The 21,707-nt window shown below is 41.2% G+C and overlaps 1 protein-coding gene across 2 annotated transcripts; it reads right to left on the bottom strand.

The window, feature by feature from the left end:
* Positions 1-477: 477 nt before the first annotated feature.
* usp48 (ubiquitin specific peptidase 48) lies at positions 478-19,843 on the bottom strand. Of its 2 annotated transcripts, none has more exons than XM_086198321.1 (28): positions 19,705-19,843; positions 19,067-19,204; positions 18,467-18,587; positions 18,147-18,288; positions 17,756-17,883; positions 17,122-17,246; positions 16,141-16,249; positions 15,666-15,799; positions 15,065-15,150; positions 13,916-14,095; positions 13,650-13,787; positions 13,331-13,480; positions 12,913-13,113; positions 12,371-12,482; positions 12,058-12,200; positions 10,253-10,327; positions 9,715-9,839; positions 8,585-8,707; positions 7,454-7,515; positions 7,161-7,271; positions 4,625-4,755; positions 3,676-3,782; positions 3,428-3,538; positions 2,123-2,302; positions 1,842-1,967; positions 1,684-1,732; positions 1,573-1,599; positions 478-1,239 (listed from the first exon to the last, which is right to left on the bottom strand). In XM_086198321.1, the coding sequence occupies exons 2-28, from the start codon at positions 19,198-19,200 to the stop codon at positions 1,217-1,219; spliced, it is 3,153 nt and encodes a 1,050-aa protein (XP_086054447.1). In that variant the 5' UTR covers positions 19,201-19,204; positions 19,705-19,843; the 3' UTR covers positions 478-1,216. The 2 variants fall into 2 exon arrangements, with proteins under 2 accessions (XP_086054447.1, XP_086054448.1); XM_086198322.1 differs by lacking the exon at positions 19,705-19,843 and adding an exon at positions 19,610-19,628.
* Between the last annotated feature and the right edge of the window lie 1,864 nt (positions 19,844-21,707).

Below are 21,707 nucleotides of genomic sequence, written 5' to 3'. Positions count from 1 at the left end.
TTATTGCCACTAGGAGTAGAAATACCCAAGTAAACTAGTAGTCAGGTAAAAGTCTAAATTCACAATTCTACTTAAGTTAAAAAAAGTACTTATATGAAGTCTTAAGAGTGAAGGCACCAGTTCCACGTTTGTGAATCAAGTCCTTGTGAGTGTCGTGTAAAACTTTTGACCTCCAAAGGTCCTCAGTTGTGTTTCAGTTGTGCTGCTCTGGTCGTGTCCTCTGGGGACAACGCCCTTCACGCGCGAAAGCTCGTCATCTTCATCAGGTATTTCTGTTAACTGGTAACTCACAGGTTTACGGAAATGAATGAAGGTGAATAACGAGTACGATATTTACTGCAAACGTAGGCCTAAAACACACATACTAAGAATATAAATACCTCAACACAATGCTGAAGTGTAGTACCTGAGCAAGTGTTATTGAACAGGGCCTGACAGTTTTTGCAGTCTAATGACAAGAAGCATGTGAACAGAGGGTGATTTGAAAAATAACTTTATTGTCCATAAGAAATAACAGTGAAAAGAACAGTACATATCACTGCTTGCATTCTGATTCTCACTTTCAAGCCTGGAGGTTTGCATGGCTGACATTTCTGCAGGAAGTAGCCTCTATACATTATGTGTAGCTATCTTTAAATGCCATATGGAGTATATGGATATAGATTTGCTTTAGAGGTAATAAATGTTCTAACATTTAAGAGCAGTTATATTTGTAATACTTAACATACTCGTGCATCCATTTTACAAACCTGAAAAAATATGCAGTGAGAACACAAGCTTCCACATACTGGAAAGAAAGAACATTGTCTTCAATTATTCATCTTCTGCTATAATTCAAAAAGAGTCAAAAACAAGTTAATTTTCATAAGTAACCATAGAAATGAAGCTGGACTTCATAGGACAACAGCTCCACGTAGCTTTCTTAACCCACTTCTATTAGTCAGGCAGAGGCACTACCACAGAGTCCTTCAGAAGGATTAAGAACTTTAAATATCAAAGGCCAGCTACTCTTATGTAGAGGGAAAAACAGCACGTTTCCAACATGGTCACAGTTTTATTAAAGAAAAGCCTACTTAAAAACGTAAAAAACAAAACAAAACAAAAAAAACAAAATTAAAGCACTTATTTATATATGGACACCTGACAAATTCAAGCTTTTTAAAATGTTTATTCCACCTGTCGCCGGTCCATGTCAAGCATAGCTACAACACTGATCTCAGTGCCCAAGAAGCCCAGTGCCTGCAGGAAAGGACAGAATGATGATCAGATAAAGCCCGAACCAAAACTTCTTACTAACACAAAAACATCAATTAAAAAAAAAAAAAGAAATGCATAGAAAAATAAACAGCGGGTACCAAATAGGTACAAGATATAGGAAAATATTTTTCGGGAATTTAAGGGAGGCCAAACCACTACGGCCATGCTTTAGTTTCTCTTCTCTTGTGAGGGAATTCCTGCCCACAGGACCAATGCAGAGAGGACACGACCATGAAAAGTCGGGCTCTATTTTACAACAGAAGCAGCGACCATAACAATTTTCATATTTTAGTAAAGCAAAGACAGAATTCCTACCTTTGAATCCCTCCTCAGGCATTCTCACTGTGGATCACAAAGTAAACAGTGTCAGTAACACTGCGTTGATTGTAGAGGCAAATGCGTGGAGGTAATGACAGCGCCACTCACCCTGATAGGCGTCATCCATCGCAGCGTAGTCTGCTATCGGCTCGTCAGCCTGTGAGGACACAACAGCATGTGAATAGATGCCAGTCTGGAACATGATGGCATTTACTATCTCTGTGAGGTCATGAACCCTGGCCACCGAGTGAGTCTGCGTGCTGTACCTTGAGACAGATGATGCTCTCTGGGATGACGCCTAGGCTGCCCAGGGTGGCCGAGTCATCCGTTAGACTTTTTCCATCGATAGAGAGGTTTTGGTCAAATGGAGCCACAGAGAAGGCGTGCATAATCTACAGGGTCACAAGCACTTCAAATTAGTTTTTGTGATTATTAATTCCCTGTAGATTTCAAACACTAATCAGCATATTTTTTCCTGTTACCTCTGTGGAACTCTTTGTTTTATTTACTCTCTAGCCATGCAGCAGGAGACTCTGGAGACTCTTACCTGTATCTTCAGCTCTTTCAGGGTCTGATTAGCAGAAACGATCAGTGCCTTCTCGCCTCTCAGTTTCCTGTGTCGGGTACTTCTCCTGATTCCTCCTAGTTTGGTCACGTTAGCAGCAGGGATGGCTGCTGCAGTGCTGCTGCTGTCGCTCAGTTTTAGCCGCTTTGCACCATCTTGTGACTAAAAAAACAAAACATATATCTATCTATACAAACACATATCTAGATACACACACAAATACACATACATATACACACACCTATATATCTATATGGACCTATCTATCTATCTATCTATCTATCTGTATATATCTATATATATATCGATATATATAGATAAAAGGGGTTCAAACCTAAGTAACTAAAGTCTGGCAGTAAAATTTTACTGTCGATTTTCCAATTCTAAGGTCTTAAATGCCCTTTTCACCTTTTCACGTCAGCCATTTTGACATGTAATAGCAGTGTAAACAGATGTATAATTAACAAAATTAATCATGGCCTTTTGATATGTAAACTTCCTTTACATCTGGCATTAAAATGGCATTTTCTGTTCCAGAGATTGCACTTGAATGTACGGAAGTGTTATAATAGCCACGGATGCTGAGTTGGAATGCTGACGTCGTGGTCCTGCAGACCTCACAACCTGACGAACCTCTGAACCGATTCATTGACAGCCGCTGTGCTCTGACTAACGGGAGGAATAAAGTGCTGAAGCTTGAACAGTGGAAATAAAAGCAGCTGCGTAACACAGCGCTCTCTGTCAGCGGCATTGCGCTTGTTGGAGATGGCATCTTACCGCAGCCCGATTCGCAGATAGTTTGAAGTCTTTTTTTTTTCTGTTTTTTTTTTTTTTTTTGCTGGTGTTTAAATGAGGTGGTGGTGTAGCCTGCAATCACAAGCTCTCTGCAGCTACTGAGAAGCAGGGGACAACGACAGTGGAACGTCCCGTGTAGCGAGAAACGGCATGACCAGATCGCAAGAGGGTCTCCATACGGTCACTGAAGACAGATGTTAATCACAGGTGTAAATGTTTGAGGTAAAATGTGATTGGAATCCAATCACCAAAAACCCCCCAAAACAAAACCAAACACTTCAATGCCAGGGCGAACAACACCTCAGTGTCCCACGCCCATGCCAGTTAGCCAGCAGCACGACACCACAGTCCTGGCCCATCTAAATGGAACGAGGCCATCTTAAACATGTCATTCATCTATTGACGGGTGACTTGTTCAAAAATTGAATATATTGGAGTCTTAATGAGGGCAGGGTGGCGATCACTTGTTTACTGCTTTAGTGACAGACTTACTTGGCTGAAGTCTGGGTCTTTCTCCCCATCTACCTTCGGACTGGGCTCTTCCCTCTCCTCCTCTGCCTCAGAACTGCTGGCATTCTGCTCTGGAGCTGCTTCTTTTATCATCTGCACAGACAAAACAGTCATCAACATTAGGTGGATGTCTCAATGTGGAAAATATCTGTTTGACCCACAATGTTCTTCGTGGTCCATCAACAATCTGATTCAAATGAGGAAGATTGGTCTTTGTGGACGTGTCGTACCCTCTGGTCTTCGATGACTTTGCGGATGTAGATAGTGGCTTGGGTGTACTCTCTGAGGTCCCTCTGCTGCTGGAAGAGGAAACCCTCTCTGCACTCCCAACACAGATCTGAACACACACACACACACACACACACACACACACACACACACACACACACACACACACACACACACACACCAATAAATTTCAATAACTTTTCCACATCTCTGAGAAAAAAAATAGAACAAAACCCCCTATATTCTGTAAAATGTCTATTTACATATAAAAATAACACTGACACATTACCTGGTTTAATCGAACAGAAACATGTACTGAAGTAAATCCGTGTTACAAGATTTGTCTCAGTCAATCTCAACTAAACAATGTATACATTAATAGTCAGGTATTTGTGAAACAAATCAGACTTTTCCATGTTTTTCACGACTGTATTAATCCTGGAAACATGACTTACATTTCAGACACTACTTGAGGAGAACACAACTGTAATAACATGTATCAGTATTGTTCCTGTGAGGACCATCGTGGTCCTCTCACAGAGCAATGTCAACCTCTATGCTACAATTACTGGCTCCAAGTTCTATGTTCTATGTCTGTCTCCCATCTGTACATTCTGTGGTCTGCAACTGTTAAGTACACCTGTGGCCACAAGGTGGCACCAAAGGGCTTGCACAAGCGACTGCTCAGGAAGGGTTGGAGAGCTAAAGTCAGACATTCATCGGCACAAAATAAGGACTTTTTGGGTTTTCTTGAGGAGAAATGATTAATACACATCACGGCAAGGCAAAAAGAGAAAGGCTACAAACGTTTTGACAACTTCGCAGGCCCACTTGGGTCCTGGCAGGGATTCTTAGATACTTAAAAGGTTTATTTGTGAGTGTATGACTTAAAAGTACACGACAATACATAAACTGTTCGAGGTGAAGCACTTCCCTGAGTTTGAAACTTACCAGGCTGGGTGGTGTACTGGGTGGTGTAGCCAGTGGGTGCAGTCTGTTTGATGCAGTGGATGGAGATGGGCTGGTCCACAATGAAGAGTCTTCTGATCACCTCCCATTCACTGGGCCAGAGCAGAGCTATACTGTGCAGGACAAACGGCACAACATGAGACCACAACAACAGTCGCGCCGCCTCACAAAAAGACACAATACAACACTCACACAAACTCGATCCTTGGGCTGTGCAATAAGTCTACCAATAAAGTGATATTTTCAGACAATATTGCGATATTAATCTTTTGTTGTTCTTAATATCCCCGACAGAGCTTTTCATAAATGCTGGTTTTAACCCTTTACTGCACACTACTGCAACAGTACTGATAATTCTTGTCATCTCTACTAACTGAAATCTTGTATTTGTCTGCGCTGGTGCACAGCAATCATCCATTCAGCTCAGAGGACGGCTTGTTCAAAGAAAATGAGTTTGTAGTTTGTTGTCAACGTCACGATAGGTGTAAAGACGCTCCATTTATAGATAAAGGAAAATAAATGAAGGGAAAAAAGAATAATAAAGGAAAGTGCTTTATAATTAAGTACAAAGTGCTCCTATAAAATGTGGAGCAAACTTCAGTTGAGGGTAGGAACTCATAGTACATCATTTTTGATGTATTACAAACCACTGTCTTGACTTTAAGGGATTCTGTTCTAGAATTTGTGTTAAAGTGACGATGTTCTCTAAAGAGTGGCAAAGGGATGAGGTGTTCTAGTAGAAAAACCACAGAAGTTACCATCTCCATGGGTTCCCTCGACCAAAAACCAACGAGTTTAAAACACTGGGTTTTGGATGGCAATAGAAAGACGGCTGCATGGCAAGCAAATGTTTTGACAAATACAGGTTTTGTCTTACAAGAGCATCTTCATTCCACCCCACTTAGGGTTTTTGAAGCATTATTGCAATTGTTAGAGGTAGAAAACTAATGTTAGATTATGAATGAACTGCACCGCAGATGCGTGGCTACCTTAAGGCTTATGCTGTGTTCAACGCAATGACATTTAAAGTCTACAACAAGCTCTGCAGTTGCGTTAAGCTGGTGGTTAGCAACTGCGATTTTTCAAGACATATATAAAATTTAAAGTTTTACGAGTGTGGTATTAACTCGTGCATTTGATGTCATAGAAATAAACGTTCAAAAATCTTAAGTGTGTGTGAACCCGTTCAAAAACATAATGAACTTTTAGACAAGGGAACCTGACATTCCCCAATCCCAACTCATTTACAGGTTTGAGGACTCACTCATGCACCGTATGGTAAGAGTGCATTCAAAACCTCCTCTTCCAGCCATCTTGAGCCTTCTCCAATTTTCTTATAAAAAAAAACAGAGGCAAGAGGCAAATAACATAACCAGTACTTTGTGCGACTGGGCCACTTATGACTTAGAGTCGACGGCCACTCCCTTCACCTCGACTAGCACTGAAACCTCCCTTCAATGAATGGTTTCACGAGCCGATAAATGTGGCATCATACCTTAATAACTAGTTTGGATCAAGCCTGAGCCAACCCTTTAGCTGATGTGCTGTTGACTGTTACTGAGAGTCAGATTTGGTTTCTCTTCTAAAAGCTATTTTTCCAGCTTGTCAGAATAGAATTCGATTCCCCCGATACATTCAGAGGACACTTTTAGGGATGCACTGATTGCCATTTTTTTGGGCCCTATTCTGATTTCCGTTTTTTCCATGGAGTTTGACCTGCTGATACTGATTTCAGCCGATTCTGATTTCATTTTTTCAAACCACTTGACAGCACACAGAGATTTATTTTCTATCTTTTCTTTAGTATAAAATCAATCAACTTTTCAGTAATGTAATGTCTGTTGAAAGAAAGTGAACAGGTGAACAGACAAATTCTTCAAGTCTGAAATAAGGTGCAGTAATCCACGAGGTGTTCTCTACTACGTGTGCAGTGTTGCCAACACGCTAGAAGACGCTATTCAGATGTCATCGCCTACTTTGCGTAATTGGCCATCTGGACGTGGTGGCTTCATGCAAGCGTGATACTTTTGCCTGGACGTGGAGCGGCGCGGGTCTCTGACCGCCGCAGGGGCTGCTCTGTCACACTTCTTTGAGTGACACTGACCGCCTGTGAGTGCTTTGGGACGGGGGAGGGGTTCACAGCAGCACCCACTGCTCGCTGAAGACGGCAGCGATACGTGCTTTTCATGGAAACTGAGACGGGGAAAAGATTTATTGCTAGTTGCTTTTTAAAATAAAAGTTGCCAAGCTGATTTGGAAAGTTGCAAGATTTAACAAGAAGGTCGCAGAGTTGGCGACACTGCACGTGCGTGCACGTGTGCTGCTGATGCTGAGTGCTGTTGATCATGCCGTGCGCGGGCGAACTTGACTGGCATAAAATCGGCATATCTCTGTCTGATCGGCTGGTTGCCAGTCATGGCTGATCACATGAAAATCGTCCAATTGCAGTCACTGGCCGATCAATTGGTGCATCCCTTAAGCACATTCGTTATCAGTCAGTTCAACAAGGAGCACTCACTGTTGTGTGTCGCCGTTTATCAGCGAGTCGTAGGTGAACATGAAGCCTCCATGAGGACACAGCAGCAGGCTGTTCCCAACATTTGATACTGGAGATGATTTGGTGGGTCTCCTTCAGCATGCACACACAGATGAGCCACTTTGTTAAACATCACAGTTGTACATTTGTTATAACAATCTATTATTTTTGTTGTCTACTAGTTAGGTAAAGTTGGCAGTTCTATAGTGCATGCAGTCATCATTGTGTCAATGTGGCAACAGACATTGTTCATTTCCCTGCTGAAACAAACATACCTGATGAATTTCCTCCACTCGTCCACAAAAAACAGAGGAACTATGTAAAGTACATCTGTGTCCTGGAGAGAAGAACCAGAGAGGCTTTATTCACCAGAAGTCCTCCTATCAGCTGTAAAAGTCCATTTCCCCATACAAAGCAGTCACATTTGACTCATTAAAACCGTTGCTGGTGTGAGCAGATTCACTGAGTCCAGCAGACTGAGGGACTGATTCAACCACCTACAGTGCACAGCTCAAGTCCCTTTTGGTGGAGTCCAATCTGTTAAAACTAGTTAAACAATGAATAATTTGGGCTTAATTTTAATAATCTCGGACTTATGCTTCTGTTCCACATGCGTGAATAAACAAAGAATCTCTCTAATTGTCAAGCGAATTTTAAGCGAATGTCACAAAAAAGGAAATGTGCATGAGGTGTCAGGAGATGGTGGTCGAGGCAACATTATGCATGGCTGAAACCAAAAGAGTAGGGGAAGAAAAGCTGTATCATACAATGTATTATCATTATATAAGTGTTAAGTACCAGCTGGTACTGAGCATGTGACTGCTTTCTGGAGACAAAGATACAGTTTGGGAATATTCCTGAAGATGATGGTGGCAGAAACACATGGTAGTCACGGGAGTTAAATAGTTGCTACGTCACAGCCGCTTCAAAAAAGTGGTTTCCATCTGTTGCTTTGCGTATTTCATCTTTTGAAAAAGCCAACAACCACCTAAAAGGGAGCATTTTGCCTTGTCATCTCAGCCCTATTTCTTTTTGGGGAGAGGCACTAATCGTTTACAATGCATGGGGGTGGGGTGGTTGCAGACCTGAATGAATGCAGACCATCTACAGAGGCGGCAGGATGCCACTGACACTCACTGAGGTAAACCAGCCAGCATGAACAAAAACATATTCTTTAACACTGGGGAGTTTTCATTCTTTGAGCATGATTGTGTTGGTGCACCTTTATGACACGCCCTTTAGATACCACAACTTGTCTTTAGATCAACACACCCATGAAAACACAGTTAGGAAACAAATTCATTTGTTATTTAAACAATGTGTGTGGGTGCTGGGAGGAAAACATGACAACTAGCAATGAGAAAATGACAGGGTCCTTAGAGTCTGCGGTTTGGTTTCACAAATACCTGAGGCCACTTGGTGAGTGTTGGACGGTTCTTCTCATGGAAGAGGCTGGTCAGCTGGTTCTTCTGGTCCAGGGCCATCATCTTACTGACAGCCTCATTGTCTTTCTCTTCCTGCTCCAGTGTCTGGACAAACAAGCAGAACATATTCTGATTCCAATTAGTCTGTGGTTTACTCTTTCATCAAGTCAGAAGTTCACCACTCACCTATTACTTGACTCATAACACTGTATGACTACAACTATCACGACAGTTGCAGTGCATCAGCGGAGACAACATACAGAGCTGCAATAGCTAGTGCTCATCCATTCAAAAATACATTCATAAATTAGGTGATAAAGTACAAACGGACACCACAAGAACTAGGTCAGGTCAGGCTGGGCCAGTAGGGTTTGGTGTACTGGTGGCAGCATTTGATTGTGAAGACAACAAAAAAACTGACACAGTGGCAGTGATCCCCTTTCAACAGCTGGCTTGTGTCCACTCGCTCACCCTGGCCATGCAGTTTGATCACAGGGAACCTTTCTGAAACTGGTTGCACAGAAACAACTACAGCACATCACGAAATAAACCAAAATCTGAAGGGCAAATTCCCTGTGGTTAATATTGGAATGATCAGCAGGACGATCTAGTGGTATGAAAGACGTGAAATCATCATTTACAGCATCAGAGGAAGACAAAAATACATGCAGAGACAGTGGTCCCTCCTTAATCGCGGGAGTTAAAAATAACCCGCAATAGGTGAAATCCGCGAGTAGACGGCTTTATTTTTTACAATTATTATAGCCGCGTAACTTCTACCTTCCTTTAGCATGTCCAGAAGTCCAACTTTTTTGTACAATGGTTCGCATCTTCCTCTTCAGAGTCACACTGCTAGCGATCGAAGATTTATTAAATTTGGCAAACTGAACGCATTCTGTACTGTACAGGAGACACGGCATGGAGGAGATTGATTGATAATGGTCTACAGCCAATCAGAACGCAGAACACAATGCGCTGGAAAAAAAAAAGCACGCAAAATTGCACAAAAAACATCTGTGAAACTGTGTGGCTGCGAAAGGTGAACCGCGTTATAGTGAGGGACCACTGTGTAAGAGTAGAATGAGTGTGGTGCTTGGCCAGGGTCCACTCACCAGGCACTGCTGACAGGGCTCTTGGTTTTGAGTAAATTCTAGAGCTTGGGGGAAGTATGCCCTCAGTTTTGTCCACACCTCAGGAGACACCAGCTTTCGTTCAGTCTCCAGAATACTAAGACCCCCTGAAGCAGGAACAAACATTCACCTTTAAGAACATTGCACACCAGCTCAATGGCCTGGAAGATTGCTGATTTAAGAATGAGTGCAAGTTATCACCAGTAAAACTGAAACAACAAGTATGACTAAGGAAACAAGAGGCAGCAAACTAAAACATGGATGAGTTTGGTTTGTCTGCTTTGGGCTACTAAAGATGCAACATGGCAGGGCCGGGGAGGGTGACCCACTCCCTATGATGCTATACAAGGCTCATTCTGAGCTACTGAGGAACACATTCTTTGTTTCAGGCAATTCTACATTGATGAAAACACAGTTGTGAATATCATCTTCAATTGCTACAAGATGTCCCAAATCCTACACACACTACTACTACTAGAAATAACACATCATTTCTAACATGTTCTATGTAGGACAGTACCATGACTGCAGACAATGTCCTCATTGAAAGTCTTCATCTCCTCCTCGTTGCCCTCTGGCAGTTCTGTGCTGAACTCTGCAAACAAACGTTTCAGCAGCAAGAATTTTAATGCTCACACTCCAGAGGACACGCAGAAAAAATTTGCAGGGGTATCACATAGGTCTCTAAACACCTTCAATAAGCCGGTGCTAATTGCGTAGGTCCGGTGATGGCTGTCTGTCTGTCTACCAACTATCTGACAGACTGCTAAGCTACAAATATATTTGCTGCAGACACTCAGGTCCTCCTCAGGATGATTTGTATGCTAATTTGAAGATGTTAGTGCAGTAAAGAGGGTCAGCGTGGTTTACACTGTACCTGCAAACAATTACCTGACGTTATCAACTAGTTCGAAGCACCACTGTAGCAAAATACATCCTCATAGAACTGCTAGCACGGCTGCAAACCCATTGTGTAGGGACTGTCAACAAAACAACTAGTGCCAATGAAGGCTGACTGCTGCATTGTCTGCCTCTGGGCAGAAAAGTTGTTATGTAGGTGAACAGACCATAAAAACCTGTGCTGGTGTTACGCCTGCATGAGGGGAGATTTGAAAAACCTCAGTCTGCAGATATGAACAAAGCAGCGTTTCTCTACCATGTTCACATCACTCTCACTCACTCTCATTCCTGATAAAGCAGCTTCTAATCAAGAATACGTGGGTTAAAAACTTGTCTTGCTCAGGGGGGGTTGATAGGAGAGATCAGTTGAAAGATGAGATGTTTTTGAGAGCCCACTTAATTAAACTGCTTCTGTGCTAACTTCTGAATTGATCATATCGCACCACTGCTGAGACCCACCCAGAGACTAAGGCCACATGAGGGGGTGGGGGTGGGGTGTGTGTGTGTGTTGAGCAAACAAAAACTGAAATAATTCCCAATCTCTATGTACTGTATTTATCTATCTATCCATCATTTGCTTACTTACTTTAATATATTATTTGCTTACTTACTTTTGCTTATGTTTTATTTCCTTTCTTACTGACCAAGATCAGTCTCAAAGGGGAGTATTTCCTCTCTGACAGCCAAGTTGGGTCTAAACCTGTCCTTCTGTGGAGACTGGACATGTGCTGCTTGTCAGGGGGAGGGGGTTCACTAGATGAGCTACCACTCTGTTCTCTGCTTGGGCCAGAAGCAGGAGAGTTACTCTAGCTGCTACTACCAGCAGAGCTAGTTTTAGCGTCCTCACCAATGGTCCTATATTGAACTTGGGTGTGTTTAAAAAAAAACAACTCTTGCTCTGTCTGGTTGTTGCACAGTTTTGTGTGTGTGTGTGTGTGTGTGTGTGTGTGTGTGCGTGGGCATGCAATGCGCATAGGGGCTGAAACTGACAACGAAGGAGAATTGCGACCATGTAGAGAGTGAAATGAAATGCCTTCACATAAATTAGATCAATAAATGAACAAGGTCTAGACCTGCTGCATTGGAAAAGTGACCTTATATGACTTCTGGTGCTATATTTAAAATCAAATCAAATAAAATTAAGGACACCCCCTAACATAATGGTGAGGGCATTCCTCAATAATCCACAGAAACAAGTGCATTTATGTACATGATATTATCAGCACAGCTTCAAAAGTTCAGTCAAAATTATCCTCGTTCTAGATCCTATTCTGATTTAAGATTAGGTCTTTATGGCCTTGTGTTAATCTATGAGTACAAGAAGGGTCATTTTGATTTAATAGCTTAATAAGTGCAGGTAAACTGTCAGAAATTGTGACAGACACCTATCTATACAAAGGAGAAATTCTAATTCACTCGTCCTACCTTTGCTGTCATTGGTGTGTGGTCCCTGTCCATTGGTCTGACCATTGCTGTGTTTGGTTTCGTGTTCGTCCTCCTCCAGCTGTTGTAAAGCCAACTGCCTCCAGCTACGCAGAGAAGCTTTACCTACCCAATACCCCTCTCCACTGAGACAGAGACAACACCCACATGGTGGTAAAGTACAGACAGCAATACTATTTGCATCATATGGTTTATATTTGTGATGGTAGCTGCAAAATCACAGAGGAACAGAAATTCTGTTCTGAAACTCTATTTTTTAACTGTATACACTGATTAATGACTGAAGTCGGTTTACCTGAGAGTACGTTTGACCAGATTGGATACTTCCTTGTAGTCCTCATTGAGTTGGTTTTTCAGCCGCAACACTCTACACCGCTGTCCCACACACTCTCTACACAGAGACGAGCCTGGACAAAGACAACGAGCGGAACGTGTGTCTTTAGGAGCAGAAATTTTTGTCCAGTACACACTTCCTCATCTGATTACAATAAACGGTGGTTCTAAAGGCCACTTTCAACAAAAGCTTCATGACAAGATGAAACTCTCAACAACTTGCAACGTGCCAACATGCAACATTCTGAAACCTGCCGTTACTGCTGTAAGGAGGCGAGACGGTACATCTTTTCCATAGAAACAACTTGACTTTCATCCTCACTATGAGCTTTTCAAGCCTTTTTAGTAGCTAAGTGGCTGTTGGAACAGGTGATGAGACTTGAGTTCTAAAATAAGCTGAGTTGGGATGATTTAGGACACTGCAACTTGTCCTGTGTTTTTTTCTTGAAACTTTGGTATAAACTGGTCATGAAATGATAAACAAGATTATCCTAGTCCTCTTACCATCCAGTCTGGGTCCTCCACCATAGCGGTCATACAGCAGCTGGCCAGCTTGCAGGGAAACCCTCTTAGAATCTGCTACCTTGTCTGGATGCAGTTTGCCGTGAGAACACAGGAAGGAGGTGTTGTCTATTTCCTTCGTGGCAGTAGAGTCATCCAGCCACTTCTTCAGCCAGTCAAGAGGTATGAATTCATATGGTTCCCCTGAGAAGCAAGCACACAGAGAAGGGACATGTCATCTCAGGAAACATCATGCGCCCTTTAATATCCGACCTCTTTAAATAAATCTCGCACACAAATAAAAAGCATTACCATTTGACAGAAAATCGGACAGAAACATGACTGTTTCTTTACCACACAGTTTGTCACACAGTAATGTTATTACATGGATTGCAGGTGATTAGGGAAGGTTTTCACCGACCGTCTCTTGCGGGTAAAAGCTCGTACAGCTCCTTCACCTCCTCATGCTTGGCCTTGCCCTTATCCACGCTTTGTTTCCTCATGTCAGCCATTTCACAGCACCACTCCTCAAATTTATGGTTGTCTTGGTCCACCAACCTCTGAAGGAAGGCTAGGATACAGGACAGAGGAAAAATAAAACTGTCAGACATGATAACACAAGGATCTGGCAAATGGTTGTATTTTTGTTTCCTTCACTGGTTGACACTTTTTTGGGGTCTACAAATTATGGCACATTATACATAAAAAAATGCAAACTTTGTTGAATCTCAACTACCCACCAGGCACCTCAACTACAGTCCTGGAGGAGTCGGTGCTCTCCTCTTCTTGGAGCTTATACACCAGCATATAGGCATTTCTGGAGCAATGGTAACCTTTACTGCACTTGGGCTTTCTTGCCTGGGACTTCACTGTCTCAGCTAAGGATGAAAAAAACCCAAAGTGAAAAGAGACAACACTGAGAAAATGAAAATAATTTAGCTTGAAAATAACCCTGTGTACACCTGTGCCTTTCAGGACGTGGGGCTGTCTGTGTAATGGGACTCACCAATGTCTTCCTCAATGCCCAGCTGCAGCTTCTTGCCCTCCATCTTCTCGATTTCTTCGTCATTGAACTTGTACCAGTCACTGGTGCGGGCATCCTTCACATGGGCGATGTAATGGCCTGAGTAGGCACTGATGCCCCGGTGGATCAGCACCGCACTCAGTTCATAAACACACTTCTTGTCTGGAGCAACAGTCAGCCCAAACACACACAAATTCAAACAAAGTTTAGTTTTCAGATGTATCAGGTACAAAAGCTCAGCTGCTGTCAGATTCACAAAAAACAGATTTTCATCTAACAAGCTGTTGACTTGTGACACCAGTTTTCATTCCAATGATACAAAGGTACCTGGTTCTGATACTTTGGACCAGTTTTTCCTTGTGAGGATTATTGAAAATGTCATTCTTCCTATATCCAGAAGGTTTTTGTGGGATAAATGAAACAGGGATGAAAGTAGCCGTGTTTCGATTTTGCATTCATAATATATATACTTTCCAGAAGTCTACACTCCACTTTAAAATTTTGCTAAACAATTGAATAATCAACACACACTCACCACCTAAGAGGGTACACATGCACAATATCAAACACAAAAATCTTTAAATTTTCACAATTTGTGAATATTTTGTTACATTTTTATTCCACAACTACTTCTTTATTATTTATTATTGAGGCTCTAGTTATGACATCCCTCGTTGTGTGAGGATTGTCTTATCTTTACGTCGGCAATGTCAGAGGTTTTAACTCAAGTTTATTGTTTAAGTTGTAGTTTGCAGTGGGTGTTGAACATGTCATCATCGTACTGAGGTAGTCCTCATATCAACAAACATACATCAGAGGGGCGTGGATATGTACTAGCATACCAGTTCAACACTATCATCCACTACAACATCAGTAAAAAAAACAAACAAAACCTGTTCAGCCAGAATTATTACCTTTCTGAAAGACAGAAAATGTGAAAAAATATTAACTTTTAATATAGAATTCATGGCCGAGCTGTTTTGGAATACAGGACATTGTACAGTAGTCAATGAAGTGGCCAGTGAGTCCATACAATCACTCTTAATGTTTGTATGAAAGCTGCTATGCACTGACTAAGCACAGGAATTATAACATGAAAAAGGTGTGTTGTAGAATTCCCATCACTGATACCTTTTTTTACTTCCAAAAAAGGTGCCATGTCCAGCTGCTCAGGAAACCCGATGAAGGTGTTGAGCTTCTTCTTGTGGCCAGTTTGTCTACAGAGACCATTACAACAGCAGTTAACACAGACAGAAAAATTATGTGATCCGACCGTGAGCGAAGCATTTCAAACATCTTGTTATCAAAAGAGAGATCCTGTATTTACACGCTGTTCTCTTGGAGTGACAAAGTTTCACGTGATACTATGGCTGTAGTCAAACAAAAAAACAAAACAAAACAAAACAAAAAAAAACCTTGTAGACTGACTTTTCGGGGACAACTTTGCAAGCATGTAATATAGCCTGTCCCTCTGTGTGTGATGTGGCTGATGTTATGGAAAGCAGCTGCACCAGTGAAGCAGGGGCACCTTCCATCGTTTAAGTCACCAAGATGAGATTCAGACTAACACAAAACCATGCTGAAACACGATAGGAAATTTGAGGTGGACCCCAGAAAATTACAGATTAATCCTAGAGTGCTAATGAGACAATGTGTTTCACTCCTGTCCACAAATGCCCAACCAATCGGAAGACTACAGCCCTGTAGGATGCAGCAGAGAGCAGTGCCTGACCTGTCAAAGACAAAGCGCATGAGTTGCAAGTTGAGGGTGGGGGGGAGACTGTGCAGCCTGATCCTCCGTGTGGCATTCTGTTTACTCTGACAGCTTTCACAAAAGTAACGGTTGTCCCCGTCCAGCTTCTCCTCCTACAAAGTGAAGACGAACTGATTAGTGTGATGTTGATGACACACATTTATACCCAAGCTTTAGTTATTATTCAGAGATTTCTGTTTCCAATATTTTGGTGGAAAAAGTAACCTCTCATAAAAGAATCTCATTGTGTTCCTCTTGTTACTTTTCTTAAGTCATGGTTTATTACACTGCTGAACAGAATTACTAGCATGTGTTTGGTTGGTTTATTTGTCTGTGCTGACATCTAACACTGCTGTGCTACCAAGCACTACAGATACACTCACTGATAAAATGTCCCAAACATTCCAAAATGGTCACTGGCTGTGGATGTGCACACTACACAGGAGGAGGTTACCTTCAGAAACTCTGTGACACACTCTGTGAGGTTCTTGTGCCCTTGGATGTTCAGCTCCAGTTCGTAGAATCTGGATGGCAGCGCCGATGATCGTCCACACTGATTACAACTGGAGAGCAACCACAACAAGACAGGAATGCATTAACTGATTAGCCAAAAAACAGGTTAGCCAAGATCAAGAATGTGGCACTACATGTTTCAGGTCCAAGTATCTGACTCAAGAGATTTAAACACATGTCTTTTTTACAGCTAAATCCATCTATGAATGGCTCTGTATGTGTTACAGCACTGGACAGCTTAACATCTTCTCTCTGAACAACAAGCAAACATACCCTCTTATCTTACAATTACATGGCCAAAAGAAAACAGAACTTATATTTGACCAAATGTGAATGTGTTGTCCTTTACTTGCAGATATGGTCTTATTCTTATGTGAACAGTTGCAAGGCTCACGTATAAAGCCGTCCTAGCTGTGAGCCAAGGCCTGGGTTAGGGTTAGTTAGTGTTTTCAATCACATACTCATCTGTAATGTTGACAGAATGTCAAATAACAAATACTCATAAAAGAGATAAGAGTTTTACGCTTATTAAACATCATATTGTCAAAAACGTAAGAAATGCAAAGATAGCTGCTGTGACATAGAAGTCCTGCATGTGCGGTGTAATTAGTTCACAGCATAACATTCACGTTGTACGTTGTACTTTCTACTAACGAATAATATTCATTTGTGAAGATTGTCTTGTGAAACATGCAAGTTCTGAGCATTTTTTTCGACAATAATCTCCCATTTGCTTTTGGTCAAGGGAACGATGCTTTGTGACACTTCCCAACTGACCTCCAAAAAATATGTCATCCTTGCAGGACTGTGTAGCTCATCTATAGTTACTAAACAAGAACAGTTCTGATGAGCAGCACATAGTCACAGAATGGATCTTCACCCCAGTATAAACCAGTGAGGTTTGAGCACACATTTTCCTTACACAGTTACATAGGAGAATTGCCCACAGAACTGCTGCTGGATGACATTTTGCAGGCTTGGGTTCTTCTGCTTGGACAGTGTGTCCTCCAATAGGGACATGAATAGTTTTGAAAACTCCTGGGCATCCTAAAAGGGAGAGGTTTGAAGTCAGTGCTCTGTGAAAAAATAAAACCTCCACAATTCATTAAACATGTTGTCACGCTGCTTAATTCTGCTGTGCAATGTTGAAACATGACTGCTTGCAGGTTGAAAAGGTAACTTCCTGACATCACACAGAGGCTGTGGTAAATTGTGATGGATGTCAATCTTCATTTAATTAATCAAGCACAAATACACTGATTACAATTAATGTTGTTGCCTTCTTAAAATAATCACTAAAGTCATTTTTTCCAGGTTTTTCAGAGAGCACAAAAAACTCAAGACCAAACATCAAAAGGAGTTGATTTAGGTAAAAATAAAATCTTTGTCAAAAAACACGACTTAGGCAATTATTTGAAGACAATGTGTCATGATGTGTTCATCTTCACAAAAGGTCCAGGTACCAAACACCATCACATTAAGTACTGACACAAATGTGTTCCCCAACCTGTGTTTTCTGAGTCATACAAAGTGCTTGGTTTGACGTGGCGACTTACTTGCTGCTGTCCTGTGTCCAGGCCCAGTGCTTTAACCAGTCCCGAAGGGTCGATATATTTTCTGTTGCTGTTCTGCAGGAGTGCAAACAGATATTGAAGATGCTCACAGATGGACTCAGGTTCATAATCTGGAATAGATATAAATGACTGTCAGAAAGGGAAAAAGGATTCACTGTTTAAAAAAATGCACCTGACTAACACACTCTTAAAACATGAAGTAATTTCTGAACTATCATCGGAAGACGCACATTTTGCACTAACTAATGCTGCAGGAAAGCCTAAATGTAAATGGAAGTTTATGCAAACAATAGTTAAAATGGAAACACACAATTTAACAAAGGACAATGGTCAAACATGAAGAAGTCTGCTTTTTCTTTTTTTGTAATAGTACCAGACTCAATGTTGTGTTCCTGTGCTCTGGAATTGTGGCACTGATAGAGGCTCCTACGCAGCTCCAGGTTGTGGAACCACACCTGCAGGAATGTGTTAACGTAACATGTTGCACCTAGGTTGGTCAGGCCAACAAAGGTGTTCTGGTAAGGCAAAGAGAAAGGAAGAAAGAGGCCATTAACTTTCCGTATTAGCTATGCTTTCATCTCTGCACTTATGATAACATCAAAAGACATTAATCTCCAATCTACAATAAACTGGGGATTTGACAGAAAATGACAAATGAGAGAATACAGTTTGCCAGACTGAAAGAAGAAATACCTTGTCTCGACGTTCTGAATTTGGGTCATCGATATTATGGAAAGCATTTTCATCAATTTCTCCGAGCCACGCCTGTTCACCAATACCCACAAGACAGTTAGGATTCCCTTTGCAGTTCCTCCTAAAAAAGTCAAGGCCCGATCATGAATCACTTTTGCAGGAATATCAGCATTTATAACTAGAACAGAAGTCACAATACATTTAATTAAATCATGTAGCAGGTTAATGATATGCATACAAAACATACACACTTTTTTCACACTGCACTAGTCCTTTGCCACAAATCAAACCCCAATTCAGCAACATTTCAACTCCAGGGTTATCAGCTTAAAATGCCTCAGTGTCTTCCATATTGATTGAGGTCCTTTAACACTACGCCGAATGCAAGAGTGGAGTGGACTATCATGACCTCCCACACAACGAATACAAAGCTACACTGAAAATTAAATATGACTGCGATTATTTAAAACAAGAAACACAATCAGGCTTTCGGTTCATATGTGCACATCCCGTCGGTGCTTTGGCATCATGACACTTCCACAGATGGTATTATTTACTGACGAAGCACACAGAGTCATGCTAAGAAATGATACACTGTACCTGCAGGCTCCTCTCTTGCAGGCCGGAAGATTAACGCGGTATGCTAGCTCGACATGCTCCTGACTGATGTCTTCTGGTTTAACCTTTTCCACCCAACGCCAAGCCGCTTTCTCCAGCTGTAAGCGCGGCGCCATGGTCCTACGATGTAACCGTTAATAACACAAAGCTTAGAACGCGGACACTAGAGAGGAATACTGCATTTGGCCCGACGATAGCAAAACTACAATTTCCAGGAATGCTAACATAGCCAGTTAACCGGAGCTAAATAACTTCTAGCAGGTCATAGCCTGGCTGATGATACTAGTTTACAAGCAACCTCCCATTAGCTGGTGGTGCTAAATTTAATTTAGCCAGCTAATATTGGCTTAGTAGTTCCCCAATTAGATTTAAAGAGACCCTATTACACCACATCGCAACTATAAATGTACGTCTAGAGAACAAAAAATAACGCCAACAGTAGTAGTATGTTCACATCAAAAATACGACGAACTACCCTACTGCTAATATCAGCTAGCTAGCTTGCTAAGATGTAGCATAGCTCACCCGACTGGCAACGTTAGCAAGTCATTAATACACCATCAAAACTACCTGACGCTAGCGTAACGAGTTTATTGTGTTAAGATAAAATATTATCTAACCTTGATTCACCCAAATTATTTCATGTATTTTCACATTTTATTCACGGGTTTATTTTAGATTTAGCGCCGTTGCGTCAGTTTATAAATATATTATTTCTTCGCTCTAAATCGAAACGACGTCAATGAGTGACGTAGCGACGTCTCTTCTTCTTCTGCGTCTCTTTCTACTTCTTCGATGTTTTAATGGCGATTGGGAAAGCAGCTTATGACTACGTTACCGCTACCAATTGGGTTGGAGTGAGGATGGAGAGGTTGTGAAGGAAACTAAACTAAAACTAATAATGAACTAATAAACTAACTGAACTAGACTTCATTTCACTAAATCAGTTTCTTTCAAAAAGCTAATAATTTTAGAGAATATCTTGCTTGCTGTATCCCTCAATAGACCTGATAAGGAGAAGTCCTGTTCAGCCTTGGTTTATCTCAAGATCATATTTACTACTATGTAGTAATGCATTCTCAGCTGTTTGGGATGGCTACAGACGGTGCATTTCCTGGGTGGATGATTTACTATTTAATGTAGCATGTGGTTGAGAACCCGTGTGACCTATTCTCAAACAAGTGATGATGTTTTCTTCTTTTCAGTTCCAGCCCTCTTCCTTCTTAAAACCAACATGCCTTTGTATGTAATACAGTTGTTTTCGGTATCATTGTTATCCTAGTACTCCTGCGACCAGTGTACTTGTAGTTCCTCTTGTTCAATTCACAAGAGTTGTTTGTTCAGTCGTTCAGTTCCCTCTGTGCCAACATGAGCAGGAATCCGAATGAACACGTTATTTTACCCTTAATTCTCATCCTTTACATTATTAAGAATATTTCATCTACAATCTGCCAACAGTAGGAGTAGGTTCACGTAAAAAATACTCATATAATAAATAAATAAAATTATATATATATATATATATATATATATATATATATATACATACAGTTGTCTGTCTTTTGCATCACCAAACCATCCCAACAGTAGGAGTAGGTTCACGTAAAAAATAAATAAATAAATTATATATATATATACATACTGTTGTCTGTCTTTTGCATCACCAAACCATCCCAAACTCATGTAATTAGTATAAGCTTGTCCCTGGAAATCACTCCCATTTATTAGCCCATTTGTACTTGCATTTTGTTGTTGACATAAAATGCATTGCAGCCTTTTATCCGATCCATCATTTCTTTTTAACCATTTATCTTTTTTCCCCTGTATGTTCTGTACTTGAATTGGAGCACCTGCAAAACAATAATTTCCCAAGCTATATTGTATAGTATTTCTGATTCTGTCAGTCATTGTCTTAAAGTACTTCATTCATTCATGTTTTTGTCTATTTTATGGATGGGGGGGGGGGCTGATTGTGACTCAGTTCTTCTTTGGAATGAACAATATGTGCAAACACTGAATGAATAGGAACATTATTGCATAGATGGAGTCCACAGTGCGCGCATTGTATTCTTAAAACTGAAGCACACAAGTGGACTTTCCTCTTTCAAGCAAACAGATTGTAATTCACAGTTGCCTTGTGTTTGCTAGAAATTCAAACTCTTTGTGAACAGGAGTTAAACTGAGACTAAATAAGTTCTTTTTGGAACAAAACAGCTTCTGCACATGTCAGGTGCCCACAATACAAAGGCACACTGTGTCATTTCTGTTTAGCTAATGTTTTCTGTGTGAATCAGTGCCAACCTTAACAGCCAATGTGGCTTCGTGGTCTGTTGCTCATCTCTGTACATTAGCTGCAGCTGATAGCCTCTGCATAATCAGCTTATAGCGTCCTGGAGCGTTGCATAACATCCCACTGTACTGCCGTCTGAAGTCTGTTCTAACTGAAAATGTGTTATGATAAAATTCTGCAGAAATGGAACCTTTCACATATTTAGGAGGACGGGGAACAATAATATGCACCACGGTCAATGTGTTATTTGATGTTTCCATGCAGTGTAAACTGAAAAAAGGTGTTAACTGAAACATAACAAAGCTCACATGAAATCGTGATCAGTTTCAAAAA

Source organism: Aulostomus chinensis, chromosome 3 (genome assembly GCF_037954235.1).
Source record: "Aulostomus chinensis isolate RoL2024-O1b breed Wild chromosome 3, RoL_Achi_v1.0, whole genome shotgun sequence".
Taxonomy (NCBI): Eukaryota; Metazoa; Chordata; class Actinopteri; order Syngnathiformes; family Aulostomidae; genus Aulostomus; species Aulostomus chinensis.
Note: the sequence above shows the minus strand (reverse complement) of the source record. Positions and strands in the feature narration are given on the sequence as shown.

Coding starts and splice junctions, on each gene's coding strand:
- usp48 (XM_086198321.1), bottom strand. CDS start 19,200: ATGGCGCCGCGCTTACAGCTGGAGAAAGCGGCTTGGCGTTGGGTGGAA. Junction 18,588..19,066: donor TGCAAGAGAGGAGCCTGCAG/GTACAGTGTATC, acceptor TGACTTTTTTAG/GAGGAACTGCAAAGGGAATC. Junction 13,788..13,915: donor GGGCATTGAGGAAGACATTG/GTGAGTCCCATT, acceptor TTTCATCCTTAG/CTGAGACAGTGAAGTCCCAG.